This window comes from Chinchilla lanigera, unplaced genomic scaffold, assembly GCF_000276665.1.
Source record: "Chinchilla lanigera isolate Chin_1 unplaced genomic scaffold, ChiLan1.0 scaffold00005, whole genome shotgun sequence".
NCBI lineage: Eukaryota > Metazoa > Chordata > Mammalia > Rodentia > Chinchillidae > Chinchilla > Chinchilla lanigera.
In genome coordinates this window covers 11,002,928-11,020,691 of record NW_004955406.1, presented here as the reverse complement: position 1 = coordinate 11,020,691, position 17,764 = coordinate 11,002,928, and the positions used below count along the sequence as shown (strand labels likewise).

The 17,764-nt window shown below is 35.7% G+C and overlaps 1 protein-coding gene across 7 annotated transcripts in view; it reads right to left on the bottom strand.

Annotated features, from left to right (window-relative positions):
- Rgs7 (regulator of G-protein signaling 7) overlaps nucleotides 1-17,764 on the bottom strand; it is a gene marked incomplete at its 5' end in the record, with an annotated part of 458,438 nt that overhangs the window by 106,873 nt on the left and 333,801 nt on the right. For all 7 annotated transcript variants that reach the window (XM_013520541.1, XM_005374822.2, XM_005374823.2 and 4 more), the window contains 2 exon segments: nucleotides 4,695-4,746; nucleotides 9,461-9,567. In XM_013520541.1, the coding sequence (XP_013375995.1) occupies nucleotides 4,695-4,746; nucleotides 9,461-9,567 (159 nt within the window).

The following is a 17,764-nucleotide window of genomic DNA, read 5'->3' as shown; positions in this document are numbered from 1 at the left end:
ATTACATGTCTATATCTGTTTTCATGAGAAACCACTTTGAAGATATCAATATGTAATACAACAAGCACTGTTAATTCCCTACCACTTTGTAACTCCATACTGTCTGTACTGTTCGTTTGCTATTTTGTAAAATTTTGTCTGTCTGTTAATGTTTTCCACCTTTTATTTTTAAAATAAAAAAAAGAAAATAGACATAACAGGAATAGATATTTTAAAAGTAAGTGACAAGCGTTTGGGAAATTCTATAGAGGGTTATGAAGGACTAGGACTATAAAGGCTCTACGAAAGGTCATGAAATAAGAAATTGTGTAAATTAAATGATGCTGAAAATCAAGCAGGAAAAACTACAGTTCCTGTTAATGAGATGGATAAATCTGAAAGGATTGAAATGCTTTAAATAAGAAAAAATAATGTCCTATACTGGCCAGCTTTCCTGTTTGGAAATTATCGTCCAACACCCCTAACGTAAAGAAGGACAAACTTGACTTGGCTCACGGTTTCAGAGATTCAGTCCATGGCTGGCTGACTCTAAGGCAGAAACATCAAGGTGGATGGGGTGGGACACCAAAGCTGCTCAGTTCTTGGTGACAGGAAGCAGAACACAGGGAAGAGTATCATAAAGAGGTATACCCTCTAAAGGCACCTCTCTAGTGACCCACCTCATCCTGTGCCCTGACTCCTAACAACACATTCAGCTATGCCACTGATGGGTACAGAACCCCCAGGAGCCAATCACTTCTACAGGAGTCTTTTAACTCAGTCAGGTTGACAACTAAAACTAACTAGCTCATATCCGCTTTTCTTTTTTAAGGAATTTTTTTTTCATTTCCCCTAGTATGTTAAATTCTGTTTTCTAATGTTACACATATAATATAGAAGTATTAATGTACAAATATTTACAGCACTCTCATTTTGTCAATTGTCAGGTATAAAGTACAGTTCTAAGGCCATGTATGCTATCAATTGGGTTTGCAAACTGACGTGTTTTGAAGTTACTCTAAGTAACTCTCTTTGATCTCTTTAACTGATAGTAAATTCCTTGTCATCCTTCCCCTAAGCACAGAATGAATATAGTAGGCTTTCTACCAAAAGTAATCGATCAATTCAAAATCTATTCCCAAAATAAAAACATTTAACTTAAAGCTGCTATAATTATATCAATATATAATTCCTATGGTTGGCCAACTAGGATACTTTGTTTTGACTGAACATTAATGGAAAATATATTAATACTTCAAATCCTTTAACATTACTTTAGCATGATTTGATAAGAACTTACTCTTGTCTAGTTGCTTAAGGTCGTCAAGCATAATTTCTAAAGACCTGGCACCCTTCACTGTATCTTAGAGAAAAAACAGGCCGTTAGTTAAATATTTTCTGGAGTACAAACTTTTATCCTACCAGGTAATGCAAAGCTTTGATCTATTTTCCTTGCTGGAAGGCTCTAATGTTGAGAGTAAATTTTCCTCTGCAGCTGTCCTGCATTGGTTTTGATGGTGTTACGTACTAGAAAATTCTTCCATACTAAATCCTCTTTGTTTTCCTTTTACTGAATATTCTTAGGTCCTTCAAATTGTCTTCATTAAGCTAGTTTTTAGTATTTGAATGCCATATTCCTGAAAAAGTCTATTTTGTCATGATTATCTTATTATACTGCCTGAGAATGAACTCTAGTATGAGTGGCTTTGCCACTAGGATGAGGTGAGTGAGGCAGTTATCACCAGAGCAAAATTGAAGACAGTGCCAAACATCTCAGTATTCAAACAATATATGAATGCAACATTTGCAAAAAATACAAATGTTAATCTTAAAAAGTCCATGATGAATAAAACCACAATATTTTTTTTCTTTTTTTTTTGGTTTTTGGGTTTTTTTTTCCTGGTACCAGGAATTGAACTCATGACCTCATGCTTGCCAGGAGAGGCGCTGTGCCACTGAGCTAAATCCCCAGCCCCAAAACACAATATTTTAAATAAAGATGGGGCTAGGTTTGGTGTGGTATACAAAAGCTGCAAAGTATAATTACAGGGACACCAGTCTTTATTGGAAATATCAATTCCTTAAAGTTATACAATCCTATCTGGACACTGGAGATTCAACACTTCAAAGGAGCCAGCCTATATATTAGCTATGTAATAGCACTACTAATTTCTATTGGCTTATTGAAAGGAACAGTTAATGTTTAATTGTTTGATCAATCTTGCATACCTATATCTAGTAATCTGAACAACTCCTCTGAAGATAACAATTGTAATACAACCACCATTGTTCATTTCCTATCATCTTGTTTTAAAATTCTGCATCGTCTTTATTATTTTTGTGTTGTTTTGTTTTTGTCTGTTTTTGTTCTTTTCTCTTGAAAGTAAAAAAAAAAAAATCCTATAAAGGCATTGGGAAATGAGCACTCATTTCTAGCACACCCAGTGTGCAATATGTGTGCCTAGAGATACCACTGACAATCTTGTTTCTGGCTTCTGTTTTAAGTTGCTGTCACTGATACAGCTTCTACTCCTCATCAAGTTTCTCTGGAACTTTCTTGCTCCTTGGCTTCCCGTCCTCACTAGAGCCCTCTTTGCTGGGTCATTCTTAATGATGCAGATATACCTGGAAAACCTCATTCCCAACTCCATTTAAACTGGCACGTGTTGATTTTTTGTAGCTATACAAAAAGTATTGGAAATCTCACCCTACTTGATATTCAAAACATGGAGTTTATGGATATGTAAAATATGTCATCCATATTTCACATATCCAAGACTGGCTTGTCTTAGACATTGAACATAATCAATGCATTACATATTTTACATATTTTACATATCCAGGACTGGCTTGTCTTAGACATTGAACATAATCAATACATTACATTTTGCTGTGAGACCAAAGTAACCCTGGAAAAGCATTTTTCCATATAAACTGATCTGTAGAGGTTTGTGTTCTATAGAACCTGCCTCATAAGTTCAAGCTGGTGATGGAGGCAGAAACTGGGATGCTAACGAGCTGTAGAAAAATTGTTCTTTAAAAATACCTTAGGCAGCGAGCACCTCTTTGCTTCAAAATTGTCTTAGAAAATACAGCCAAAGTAGGCACCATGCTTTGGAACTCACAGCCCAAGTATCTAACACCAACAATATCCCCTTTTTAAAAAAGGACTCTGTTTCATAACAAGCCTATTTTAAACAAATGACAATGGGAAATCCAAAATTGAATGATTCAAATTGCTGCTTTAATGTATTTACACCTAAAAAAGAGAATCAAAGAAGATGAAACATCATTGCCTTCAGGGGAGTTGTAACGTCTGAATCATCTTCATTTCTCTTCTTATTTCTCCCCTATTACATTTTTTGGGGTATTTTATTGGCCATTTGTGCACAATCTGTGCAAGATAGATGCAAACAAAATATCTTTCTTCTGGGGGAAAACAAATAAAAAAATATTGAATATGTCTACATTCAGTTCACAAATAGCAGGCATTCCAGATTTGGGGAAAAGTTTAGAGGATGAGCCATTTTTAAATGAACAACAATGAGAGGGAGTGTGACATTGAGTGACATTAATCATGCTGGGATAATCCACTCCAAGATTTACATCTATAAATGTTTTGCTGTATAAGCTATGACATTTCTCCAGCTCACCACGGAAGTATCAATCTACTATAAAGTCATAAAATATGAGCTTTTGTTGTGATCATTCTAATGTGTTTATGAAAAATTTAGGTATACATAATGATCACATTCATGTAGGAATTTGTACCTCTACATGGTTTATATTGATTTTTTCCCATTCCCCTACCCTTCCTTCAACCCCTCTTCCCTTCCTTATTTATAAAAGCTTTGTTTCCACCTTTTCTTCTTTTCTTGTCTTTTCTTTCCCCTTCCTCCTTTTCTCCTCTTCCCTCCCTAATCCCCCTTCCCATTTGAACATTTTCTTCTTGCTTCCCAGCAGTTATTTCTCAATATGGCCCAGATGTGTAGATGAAGTCAGTCACCTTTGCTATCCCAGCATTTACTACAACGATTGGCATAGAAACAATTCCCAGAAAGTATTTGTAGAAATGATGTTCAAAACCCATGACCTCTTATTTCTGAAAGCTGGTGCCGTTAGGAAGACGTACTTACTAGGAGCAAATTTTTTCCTTGAAGAGCTTAACTGAAATCATAGATGTTGAACCAAGTATTCTAAATTCATACGATTTGATTTATTAGGATTAAATTTGCTATTGTACCTTTGTTTTGGCTTGCAGTTGCCACCTCCATACTTAATACCAACTTCCCTTCACACAGTCCATCTCACATAACGATGAGAAAGAGTGGACCCTGAGGAAATCAAGTTTCTTGCAAAGTCATATAGCAAAGTGGGAGAGCCGAGCCAGAGCTCTGGCTCCCTGGCACCTAGGGGTAGTTTTTCTAATAATTCAGCGTACTATGAAAAAAACCCAATAATAACTTTTTCAATGCTAGGTTATAGCTCTTTGACTAAAAAAGTTTTTCTTCAGTACTTGCAGAGAGCACTACACCATGGAAAATGTTGCCACCAAACAAGCCAAATAAGGCCATTGATAAATTCAGTTTGAGAAATATTGATCCCCTATTGAGAACTGTGGTTCCTTTCTTAATGACAAAAGTAATATACTGCAAATACACAATGATCCAGACTTATTAGTAGTTAATACTAAAAGGATAAGATACTGCACTAACCATAGTCTGTGTTTTCTGGCTCCCAACAGTTTGATGGCCAAAAATAAGGTGTCTGTGGGGACAAAGGAGATAAGCCAAGTTAGACACACACAAATTTGATAGTTCTTGTTTATGAACTGTTTCTCTTCAATAATTGTCTTGAACAGTTTGCTACTGATACGCACTTTGTAATTCAGAACAAATTACGAGACAGACACAGTACAGTTTTCATCTATAATTACTTTGCTGGCCAATTAACAGCAGATATTTAAAATGTCATACATTTGGTGTAATTTCATACCAGTGAGCATAAACGTAAAACATCTAATTGCATTTTTCAAACAAAAATTTTATCCATAGAGAGCTCTAAAAGGAGAGTATTACTGAGCAAGACTCCAGATGAAATATGTTTAAATTCAATATGTTGTTTCCTATACATCATTGCATTTCAGCACTGCCTTTGGTAGATCCAGAAAGCTCAAATGACAAAAATTTTTCCAAACTAAGCAATCATTTGCTGTCTCCATTAAGTACATAATGGAGCTCTCAAAATTATCCAAAGTTGCTCTCAAAAGCAACTTTTTAACTTTACTTTAAATTCTTTATTATTACATGTTTGCAGTCTATAATGTTTACATTCTTTGTGTGTATCTTGCACGCAAAACATAACACATGTGAACATAACACATCTTACTCGTTTTTCAACCTTTCCCTTCTTCCCTCTCTTTCCCTCCATCTCTTGATCCCCTTTTCCATTTGAGAAAGATCTGTCTCCCTACTTCTTATTATCTTTTATTTTGCTCTTTATAATTTAGGTTTCTCATATACGAGAAACTATGTGATATTTAAGCTTGTGTGCCTGATTTATTTCACTTAACATTATGGTCTCAAGGTTTTGAAAGCATTCCTTCATAAAGTCATTTATTGCTCTAAAGTTTTAAACTGAACAAAGCACTATTACCATCACAGCTGATTGATGGGGCTAAAAATAGGAAGAATTCTGATTTTTCTAAAATTCTAGAAACTGATTGATTGAAGTATGAAGAAAATGTCTGAACAAGAAAAACTCATTATTACCATCAAGATTTTCTATTTTCCAAAGAAATGCTTCTAGCCCTGCTAACTGAACCTGTTTGACTCCAGATAGTGGGGAAGCATGAAGACCGTCTGCCTCAGTACTTACCAAACCCTACTCCCTGAAATGCTGATGACTCCAAGACTCAGTGGAACAATGACTGCAGACATTAGTTTCATGGGATTTGTTCTACTTATTAATTAAATATATGAGCAATCCATGTGCAATGAGCATATTTGCAGTAATGTCTGATTACCTGATAGTTCTTTTCTCTAGAAAGGTGATTCTCAAGGAGGGGAAATGGATACTGGGGATAACTGCCTGAATCTCTGGGACAGCAAGTTTTTACCTACCTTCCAATTTTTCTCAGAAATTACTGCAGTATAATAATAAAGAAGGCTATTAATACTAGTTTTGTGCACATAGGAACAAAGTCACAGCAGGAATTTTAGAAGAAAAAAAAGATTGAATCACTAAAGAAGATATTAAGACTTATATGGACCATGCTCATCAAGCCAATCCCACTTGACTCTGTGGGAGATGTAGCTTTGAAGATTTATTTCTTAGAAATAAAATTGGGTCAGGATTATAGGAAAGCCTGAGGGAGATAAAGTAACTAAAAGCTTGCTTTCATGTGAGGCGCTGGTTTTGAGCTACTTCTAGAGTGCATTAATCTTTTTGCGTTGCTTCTTTATTTTGTATGCATATCTGTTTATCTGACTTTAGAATGACTATTTCAGTAAGACTGGTTGGGCATATACTTTTCCCTTCAAAATGATTAGAAATGTTCTCAGCTGTGTTCTTGGAACTCATCTTTATTTTTTACCATTTGCTGTAGTAAAAATTTCATGACTATAAAAATACAGGATGAAACATTTTATCATGTGACATTATGTGGAAATGTCATAAGATCAATATTTTTCACTAATAGTGGAAGATTTTTCCCCTAGCGGAACATGTTTTTGACTTAAAGTAACAGATAAGAGAAAAACAAACTCTTATGTTTGTCTAAAATTAAAGGCATACTTTTACAATCCTACACTTTAGGATATTTAATGCTCCAGTGTCTCTGTCCTACGCTGTTGGCTTCCTTAGTTACCTTAAAATTTATCAAAAACTTCCCAGCCATTTCCCTCTGCCCTTTGTTTGACATACATATTCATGGGAAGAGTCATGAAGAGGGAAGAGTCATTCATGGGAAGAGTCTCTACCTGGAGAATCCTGTGCAATCTCAATTCCAATTAGCAAAGGAGGACTGGACAACTGCAAGTTTATAGTGAATGCAAAAATCAAAGGGTCAAATCATCTACTGAACATCTGAGACAATTTTACTGTGGGATGTCCATGAAATAAAGAATTCTGTTTGTCTCAAATTCCTGTCCTGAAGCCTCTTTAGATTCCCAATGATAGCTACAATCTCCATCATTCAGTAGAGGAACTGTAAACACGACATGGTAAATTTCCTGTTTTAATTCATAATTTTAAAAATCCTTCTGAAGAGTTGAAATTCAGTTCACCATAATGAAGGCCTTTCTGCTGCCTGGAACCAGTGTAAAAATGGAAGTGAACACCTTGAACAATAATGGATCTCCTATTATTAAAGCTGCTCAACTATGGATTGATTAACGTGTTGGTAGGCATTAGAGTAGAAATTCAATTAAACCCTGACTCTTCTGTTTTTGATTTTTTAAAACACCTTTGATTTTAGAAGTTTAACAGATTTACAAATATATCACTTTAGATGCTCTTGTAAATGTTAATGCATCGCAAAATTATGGAATATTAAATATATATCAATGCAATTATACATATAACGTATATAAGTGCATTAGAATTGTTAATCTGCTGCTAATATCTTAGTTATTTAATTCATAGATCATTTGTACCCATTGCCTTGATTTGTTCTAAAGTTCTTTAAAATATCTTCCTTCTCCTGACTGCACTGTTGTCCATTCCTAGTTTTGATCACCTTTGACTCATAAGCCTAATCAAGACATTTAAACCACATCTACCCACTAATTTCAGTCTGGGGATGACAGGAGCAATCGCTAGTTGAAGCCCTCCTCATTTAGACAAAGGCTATGTCTATAGATTCCTGTAAAATGTTTCCCCTATAGATTCTTTTATGTATGGATGGTCTTACTAAAAACAATAATTGTGAAGATGAACACAATTCTTTATTTTCATAAACATGCAATAGCCTTTCCGTCAGAATTTGTGAGAATTCTGGTAGTCCCAAAGTTTATTTCTAATTTCTTTGAGGATTTTTTCATAAAATTAAGATTATATAGAAAATGTAAGCTTTTAATAATAAATAGGAGCCTTTAAAAATTAAGTAGTTTATCCAGGGATATAGTCAGTGACATAAGCACCTGCCTAGCAAGCCCAAGGTCCTGAGTTCAATTCCCAGTACCAAAAAGAAAAATTAGGAAGTTTATGTATGCCTACTTATCAACAATGTATTTGCTAATCACTAATACTTCTTATGTATGAAAATGTTAAACCCTAGGAATGTATGTTACTTTAACTTAATAATAAACTGTTTCAAGCTACCGCTACTTAAAGTATAGTCATATAAAGAATAAAGATGTACTATTTTAAAAGCTTTTTGAACTAAAAGTTTAACTAAAGTGCTGTACTTGAATATTATTGCAGCTTTGGAGACTGCTTTAACTCCAAGAAATTCAGTTCAAAAGTATCCTATGATTGTTTGACTTGGGATAAAATTGTCCAATGAAAGTGACAGCCAGACTGTTTTAGGAAGTCAAATATCTTTGAAAATACTTTTGAAGTATATTTCCTCTTTGTTATAACTTTCCCAAGCAAACTTTAGTACTTCAGTCATTTCTTTAGAGCATTTAATAATATTCAGAACAAGTGAGAAAAGTATTCTAATCTGTGAAATTTGGGCAGTCAGGAGAATTATCCAGAAGATGCCTTCAGCATGCTAGAAGTTTAGTTCAAGCATTCTATGTCCCTTAATCTTATAGGCTAGAATCCTTCAGCAAGTTAGGAATGAATCGCACCTAATGAAACACAGAACACACTCAGGTAAATCATTGTGAACTCAAATGTGCACTTCATCCAGAATGACTGAAATTACTCTCCAGTCATTGCCTCAAAGGACATGAGCTGGAGTGACTCCTACCAGTTCACACATTATCTAAGGTGTCCTCCTGCCCTGGTCAGTATACACACAAAGTGCTGGGCGTATCGACTGAGCTATACAGAGAGATATACAGCAGCCTCAGGCATGGACAAGTCTAGGATTTTTACACTTAGCTAAATTCTACCTTGTACCTTCTAGCATTCCCATGACAGTATTCTAGGGGTGAAGATGACTTTGGATCCCAGGCAGGGACCAGACAATAACAAATTTAATATCATGCCTCAGCTTCTTCCTTTTAGCTAGATATAACTTGTAGATGGAGACTCACTTCCTAAATTCTACTAAGTCACTTTTTGAATTTTTAAGGCTTTCTATATAAACAGCAACTTCAATCATTACGTAACTTGGCTTTCATAAGTCAACTTCAGTGAACACACCAATTTTTCTCTGTTTATTATATTTACTCTTTAAGTTAGATATTAGTTTCTAGTTAGCCTAAGTCAATGTTTCCAAAAATTTTAGTAAAAAGAATAATCGACAAGAATAGAAGTTACAGCTTTGGCATCTAGTTTTCTGTTAAAGAATATTTTCATTTCAACTTACTTGAAATCGGTAAAAAGTGCCATCATCCTTGAGTGTGAGAACGTGATCTGAGATCGGAAAGAAGTAGCCATGGGCAGCCATTAATGTTCCCAAATGCAGCGCCTCCACTGTTTCCAGAAAACAAAGGGAAAGAAAGAACACACAAGAGCTTTAAAATTTCATTTGTTCATTTACAATACTGTGACATTGTCTGGTTCTTTTTGACCACAGTCTTGCACGCAAATTCTTAACGTCTGTACCCAGCTTTAGTTTTTTGTTTTTTGTTTTTTGGTTTTTTTTTAGCTCTTTCACACATGGTACTTAGATAGATCTGGCAATTCACAGTGACTATACAATGACCAGACTCATCCCAAGACCACCAGCCTATGAGAAGACAAAGTTAAGGAACACTGACAAAGAGGACGCCACTCAATCTTCAGAATCTGGCTCCCTTATTTATAGAAGAGATTTGTTTGTTTTGTGTTATTATTCTCCCACAAACAATTCTGTTTGGCATTTGAAACTTTTAAGTATTTCACTCACTTCACTTCTTTTCCTGTAACCATGAATCTCTAACACTATCAGCAATTTTTCTAAGATAATGGATCATTGTTATATGATGCTATCAGGGAATGAATGTTAAGGTAGGACCATCTGTGCTGCACCGTGAGCCCATAGTCCTGTGATTGTACAGGACGGCTTCTACTATTATAGACAGGACCTAGAGATGCTCTATCAAGAAGTTTATTTAACAACTATGTTCAGAGTGCAGCACTGCTATACTCCTACTCTACATAATGGGCAATAATTTCTTCCAACAAAAGCGCTAATCAGCTGGGCGTGGTGGTGCACGCCTGTAATCCTAGCACTCAGGAGGTTGAGGCAGGAGGATTGTTGCAAGTTTGAGACCAGCCTGGGCTACAAAGTGAGCTCATGGCCAGCCTGAACTGCATAGGGAGACCCTGTCTCAAAAAGACAAAAAAAAAAAGCGCTAATAAATTTTGGTCAATAAAGTAATTGCCAGAGTTGAGCAGAGCCAACATAATGCTTGCTAACTTGAAGTCTAGAAATATGGAACTAGCAAAAGAGTTGTCTAGTCCAACATGAAATGTATGTATACAGAAAATACCACAAATAATAGATTTGTTTAAGTATCTTTATATACAGTACATTTATAGATATATTTGTGTTTCTTACAGAGCAGCTCAAATGGTTCCTTAACTCTAGGAATCTTATAACAGTTCCAGGATTATGTGGCTCTCTATATATATCCCCAGCCATCAATCATGAGCAGCTCTTACACCTCAACAAGAACTGCTCACTAAATTGCTTGTAATTATGTAGCCATGCATAAGAATTCCCCCTCACCTCTCTTTCTAGCACCTAGTTTGGCTAAAAGTTGTTCGATTCTTATCTGTCATGGGTATGATGGTGTTCCTTGATATTGTTTTTCAAATATGTCCAATCTCTCCTCACCTTGTTCATGTTGACAATAAAGAATAACTAATAATCATCCTCTTTTCCATGTCTCTGGAAGACTGTTATTAAATATGCCTGTCTTTTTCCCCACACTCCCAATCAAGTCTACAGATAGATAGATAGATAGATATTTACATTATATTGCTTATATATATCCTTCAGTTCAAAGCTAAGGCCTGTAAAAGCACATGCTACTTTCAGCAGTGTACCTATATAGTTTGGCAAAAACATAAGCTAGTGTGATGCTGTGGGAGGACCAAACACTTTAGAAACACCCACTATCTTTTATTATCAAATTTTCTATGCCCCCATCTACTAATAAAGGTAGTAAACACACTTACAGGACTTGTGTGAGAATTACATAAGGATATATGCAATGAAGTTGGAATGCTGCCTGTGTGTCAGCGCTACTCAATATATAGTTGTTACTGTGCTTCATTATCCTATGAATACTGAATGAGTTTTACTCTTCTCCAAAATGCTTTCAGGGAAATCACATCCATAAATTTTCCTTGAACTATGTTTATTGAGGGAAGCCAACAGTTCTAAATCACACCAGTCATTTCATATCCCCTTCATTATCTTTCTACTGAGTGTAGAATCAAAATTGCAGGAGGATCTCTGAGCATAGCTGAGCTATAACAATGGGCAGGTGCTATAGCTTTGGCCAAGTTCTGAGCCCCTAGAACACCCTGTCAAGGAGCACTGGGGAGAGCAACCCGACATCCATTGCAGGTTTTTCAGTCAAGTGGTTCACCTATCTTCTTATAGTCATGCACATACCTTTAGTCACAGAGTCTGTGGTCTGGGAAAACAGTATCAGTACACTTACCGGCAAGAGTAGAAAGCTATGTCACAGGAGGAAGATTCCAGATTCCAGACAAATAAATGGGAAACTGAGTTGCCCAGAAAGCTAATAAAGAGTTTCTGATCTCTAAGCATAGGAAATAATGCAACTAAAACAAAACAAACTACAACAATAAAAAGCCAGGTAGGTGCTAAAGTTCTAATGAGGATCAGAAGAAATGTAGTAAAACTGTGAGGCTGGAGAAAAATAAGTAGATACTAAAGTGTATCTGCATGCTTTTGGTGGCCTGTATCTCCTTAGATACTAACTCTATTATAACTCACGCACCTGCAGGGGACAGAGTGTGCTGGCAGGTTCTTCATCATGTGTCACAAATCCTTGTTGATGAAGAAAAGAGTGAACTGACCAGTAATATCTACTTCCATTTCTGAGGTAAATACCCTGTTTTGTTTGACTTGATCATGTATATTACTTTTCTCTCTCTCCAAATGATACAATTCTACAATTTTAAAATAAAGAAATTTTGCTTCAATACTTTTGAATCGTGTGTTTAATTCAAGAGAGTCATACTGGCAGGGATATATTTTTATAAGATTTAAATTTAGTTTCTAAGTCACAGATACTTTCATATGTCAGGTAAAGGCAAACCGTTTGACTTTATATTTAAGAAGATAACAAGGCCTATAAAATGATTCAAGGTCCTTGGTCAAAGAACAACCTAGAGTGATTGAGATTACAGATGCTATGGGTTCCATTAAAAGATCTTCAGAAGACACAGCTACAGGGAAGAATAAATGTGAAAAATCAGAAAGTTGAAGTGGTTTTTGGGTTTTATTTAAGCCTATACTCTTCATACTTCAATAAAAAAGCCTACATTCTTGACACTTTACTCATCAATAAAAAAGTAGCTACTGAGTCAATATTATTTAATGAAAGAAAAATTGAATTTATGAGTAAATTACCCATCAAGAACATGAAAACATAGTACTGCATGGAAAGGTATCATACTAATTATTTTGTGCCATGATTATGAGCAACTTGTTCAGCTACTCCAAAACAAAGTTGATGCTTATATTGGTTTTTCTCAAAAAATCTCTGTATGTGTTTGAAGTGAGATAGATGGGTTTGAACTGTAGATATTTTGGAGTGGAAAAATAATAATGATATTAATGGTGTAAATGTCAGAAAGGGACCTTAGTGTAGCTTGGGGTCATGCTTTTAAGATTGATTTGGTTTTTGTTAGGGGTAAGCATGGAGTCACACTTTGGTATCCCACTGCTTCTACATCTCAAACTCACCCTAATTTAATAAGAACCTGGAAGATCAATGACAGCTTTGGAGCACTGAAAGAATTTAATGAGGAATCCAGTAAGATCACCCTCCCAATAATGCCACACCAGATGGCTCGGCAACATTATCTTCTCAGCAATATAATCACTAATTAATGTGTTGTTCACTTCACCCACACAGCTAAAGTTCAATAGCAAGCCTAGCAAAAATTCTAGTTTATTTTTCATTTGGATATTCAAGGAGATATAAAACTCCATCTCCAAACAACTGTTGTTATGTGAATACGCTAGTACAGCTTTGTTAAGACTGATGCGTTCACAGATCTACTTCACCTCAAACCCAGAAGCAATGGACTCACCAACATCCCTTAAAAGCAAAGAGAATTCTTCAGAGAACATTTTGCTTTTGACCACAACTATTTCACAATGTTAGCAGGGTGAAAAGTATGTTATAAAAGAGGACTGAATTCTTCAGGGTGAAGTGCCCTATGTCTATGATGTAATTTCAGAACCAAGGAACATTCTTCTATCCAGAGATCCAGCACTTAGCAGCCTCAGTGCCTCCAAAATACTGTCTGTAATTTTGAAATAATAGAAAAATGTCTTTGAGTCAAAAATAATAAAATAATTCTCACAAAATCTTCTATTTTTATTCCTGTCACATGCTATTTACTTTTAGTTTATGTGCAAAGATGAAGCAATCAATTATTTCATATGCAACAGGAAGTATAAATATAATTATTTTATGGAGAGAGGTGTTTTAGAAGGAGAACTACATATAGAAAAATGACAGTGGATGATTTATCCAGAAAAATGAAATGCCAAGGAGTAGACAGAGGTAAGTTGCTTAATAGTAGAATAACAGGAATTCATCAAGATGATTCTGAGTCACAAAGGAAAGATTCCATTGGATTTATTACTTAAGAAGACGAAAAGTGGTCATTTCAGAAATCCATCAAAATATTATATATATTTCTTTAGAACTGGCATTTGAAAAGGTACAATTAGTCATGTGGAAAAAACACACACGAAGAACATTTTATTCTCCAAAAATCCAAATGAAAATAGACCATTACTATATTTAGGAATTTCTTAAGTAACTCTATTTTCTCAATAGTAGGAGTCAGTTAAAGCAGTATCTAGGCTCATCTGCTTTTAAACATATTTCCACAGAGAAGAATCAAGTGCCACTTGGTTTTTAGCAACCATTCATCAGGATTTTGAAGTGAACAATGAGTAATAACAGAAAGTGATGGAAAACAGATGCAATAAAATAGATTCTGTTGGGCAGAAATAACACAGAATCATAACGTAAATCAACACTGAGAAAATAATTAGGTAATCCATAGAAGGAAGTAATTTTTGGTAAACAAAACAGCAAAGTATAGAACTTATACCATTCCACTGTGGAAATATGAATCTCAGATACCTCACTTGCTAGCTATATGAATTAGGCAAAAGATTTCATTCGCTGGCCTTGGTACCCTTTTCTATGAGATGAAATTAATAAAAGTACTCGTCTCAAGGTTTATAGTGAGAATCAATGGAGATAATATGTATACTGCATGTAAAAAAAAATGATTGCCACATTAAAACACTCAAAAGATGTGAAGCGTGATGAGTTAATATGAAGCAATACATTCAGTAGCACCTATTGTAGTTCAGAAGGCCACAGGGAATCTAGTAGCTAGTCTAGGTCTAGGCTTCTCAGTAATACTAAACACTTCTAACTCAATTCTATTTATTAGTAATACACACGTAGCCAGGCTCATAGCAGCAATATCTGCAGTGGCTAAGTCGTGGAAACAAGCTACATGTCCCCCAATGGATGAATGGAAAAGTAGTATGTGGCATATCCATACAGCAGAGCATTATTTAGCCTGGAAAGTCTTGGTATTTCCAGGAAAATGGATGGACCTGGAGATTGGCATGTTAAGAGAAATAAGCCAGTCTCCAGAGTTAAAACTCACATGTTTCCTATATCAGCAGCCTAAAAATAAATAAAAATAAACTTAAAATGACCTTATAGGAAACTATAACGTCATTCTCTAGAGATAGGTAAGTGGATTGGGGGAGGGAGAGGAAAGAGAGTGAGGTAACAGGGATGAAAATAATCAAATTATGTCATACGCATGTACAAATATTCCATAATGAGTCTTGCTATCCTGTATACTAATATATACCAATAAGAAAATCTCCAAGGTGATCAAGCTAGAGTCTCTTTTATGCCAATGATGAGTACTATGGTTTCTATCTGGATGTCCCCCCAAAGTTTCATGTGCTCACGGGTAAGGTTTTTCAGAGATGGCTGGATCTAGGGTGTGTGATAATGGTATTAATGGTGTTTGGTACGGGATTACCCCACTAATTGTTTTATCACAGTTCTGGTTATGCACAGTGGGAAGGCCCACCCTGGGTGTGGATGGCACCACCCAAAATGGTAGTTTGGGTGGGACAAAAGGGAAAGGAAATCTTGCTGTTGCTTGCTGCTTCCTGCCTGCTCTGCCATCTACTGTTTCTCCTCTGCAGTACCCCTCTGCCATGCCATTCTGCTTTAGAGCCAGCTATGAATTGAAACTTCTACAAACTGTGAGCTAAAATAACCTTTCCTTCTTTAACTCATGGGTGGCAGGTATTTTGTCCCAGAAATGAAAAAGTAACTAAGACAATGAGTCTGCTATGGAATACTTCTGTATTTTTTCCTAGGCAGCAAAGAACAAAGCCTCAAAGAGGTGTCTCATAATTATAGAAGAAGATTTCCAAAGACAATACATTCTTCATACTGCAGTTTAACAAACCAAAACACAAAGAGCAGATACCATACAAATTCCCCTGGTTCAGGATTTGTAGGAAGGACTCATACAAGGACATACAGAACCTATGTTTTGTTTTTGTTGTTGTTGTTTTTTTGTTTTTTTGGTTTTTTTTTTTGGTTTTTCTCCAGTACCGGCAACCGAACTCATGACCTTGCACTTGCCAGGCAGGCGCTTTTGCCACTGAGCTAAATCCCCAGCCCCAGAACCTATGTTGTGGAGGGACGGGAACAGAGGACGTTCAAGCAGTAGTCAGAATAAAGAAAAATTATTAGGGAAGAATGTTTTCTCCCCAGGAATTAAAAAAAAATAATATTAAAAAAGCAGTTAGCGCTGAGAGTAACAGGTGATCATAAATTAAGGATCCTTATCACATACAAGGGTTAGACTCACCTACTTGCCTAAATCGAGTATAACACCTTAGAAAATTTTTCAAATATGAAGAACAATGTTGAAATTTAAAAAACACCTATGTAATACTGGTATGAAAATTTCATTTAAAAATTAGGTTATATGAACTATATAATATTAGCAAGTCCATTGCCCAGAATTGGATATTTGGTAGTTCCTTCATTGTACAAAATGAGCTGGATTTTCATGTGGTTCTGTTATATTTATTTGGCATAGATATAAAATACTACTTTGATGAGGGAAAAATCATGCCAAATTCATCCCGGTAACTACAAGAATTACAAGAGCCGAGACAGTGAGGAACTACAGTGGAAAGAACATTCCCTCTGAGAGTCAGCATATGCTCGGCAAAATTTCCATTAGGTAATCTGGATGAATGAGCTGGAAGCAGGTGGCAGCATCCAGTTAACTTTGTAATAGACGGAGAGTGTCTGTAGCATGTGTTGCTTACATCACACAGAATACACTCTGCAGCACAAGCACATGTGCACATCGGGAGAAACATGCTCAACTGCAAGTCATGGTGCTTGGCTTCTAGTGCTAGCTGGGTTCTAGTCTGCACAGTATGAGTAAGGCATTTCATTTTTCTGATCCATAAGAGTTGGCATTCGTAAATGTAGCAGTCCATCATCAAAACAGCCCTAGTTCTCATTCAAACACAAGCTGGAAGTTATAGGAATAAAGGTGCCATCTCCAGTTTGCCTCCTGTGTCAAAGGGAAATTTATTTATTATTTATCAAACATTTTGCTCTTGGTCATTTCCTAATATGCCAATAACAAGCAAAATGTAAAATGTGATATATAAGAGCAGATCTTAATTTCTGTTGCTCACAAATCCATTCTCACAATGATCAAGGGCTGCTACAGTACTGAGTTTTATTTGCATAGATCAAATGTAATGCTTATTCCAAATACATGGGAACCGGATGTATGTGACCATTCTATTTATGTGTTTTCAAACACTTGTTGTAAAATATACACGTTTTAAATCAACACCGAGAAATCAATAGTTAATTAATATAAATAACTCTTTTTTCCAAACAAGGGCACAGAGTATTGAGTTATAGCCAATAAAAGTTCTATGTGAAAGAATGCCCTGAATGTATTTGGTTTGAAAAATCAATTGCCATTCATTAAGAATAAACAACATAGTCTTCTCATAATGTCTGCTAATAATACCTCTTTTTAACATCACTATTCCTTAATGAAGGAAAATTAGCCATCATGATGTATAGGGTTAATTTTGCAGTCATAGTCTTGGCTACTGACAGTCCATAATTACATTTCAAGACAAAAGCAGAGAGAATGAACTTTCTTTTTGTAACTCTGTGGAAATAAATACTTCAACTGTGTGGAGAGCATAGGCCATCACACTGATGTGCACAACTATTTAAATGATCTTTATAGGACAGTGTCCTTCAAAGAAAACCTCAGGGGCTGGGGATTTAGCTCAGCGGCAAAAGCGCCTGCCTGGCAAGCGCAAGGTCGTGAGTTCGGTTCCCGGTACCGGAGAAAAACCAAAAAA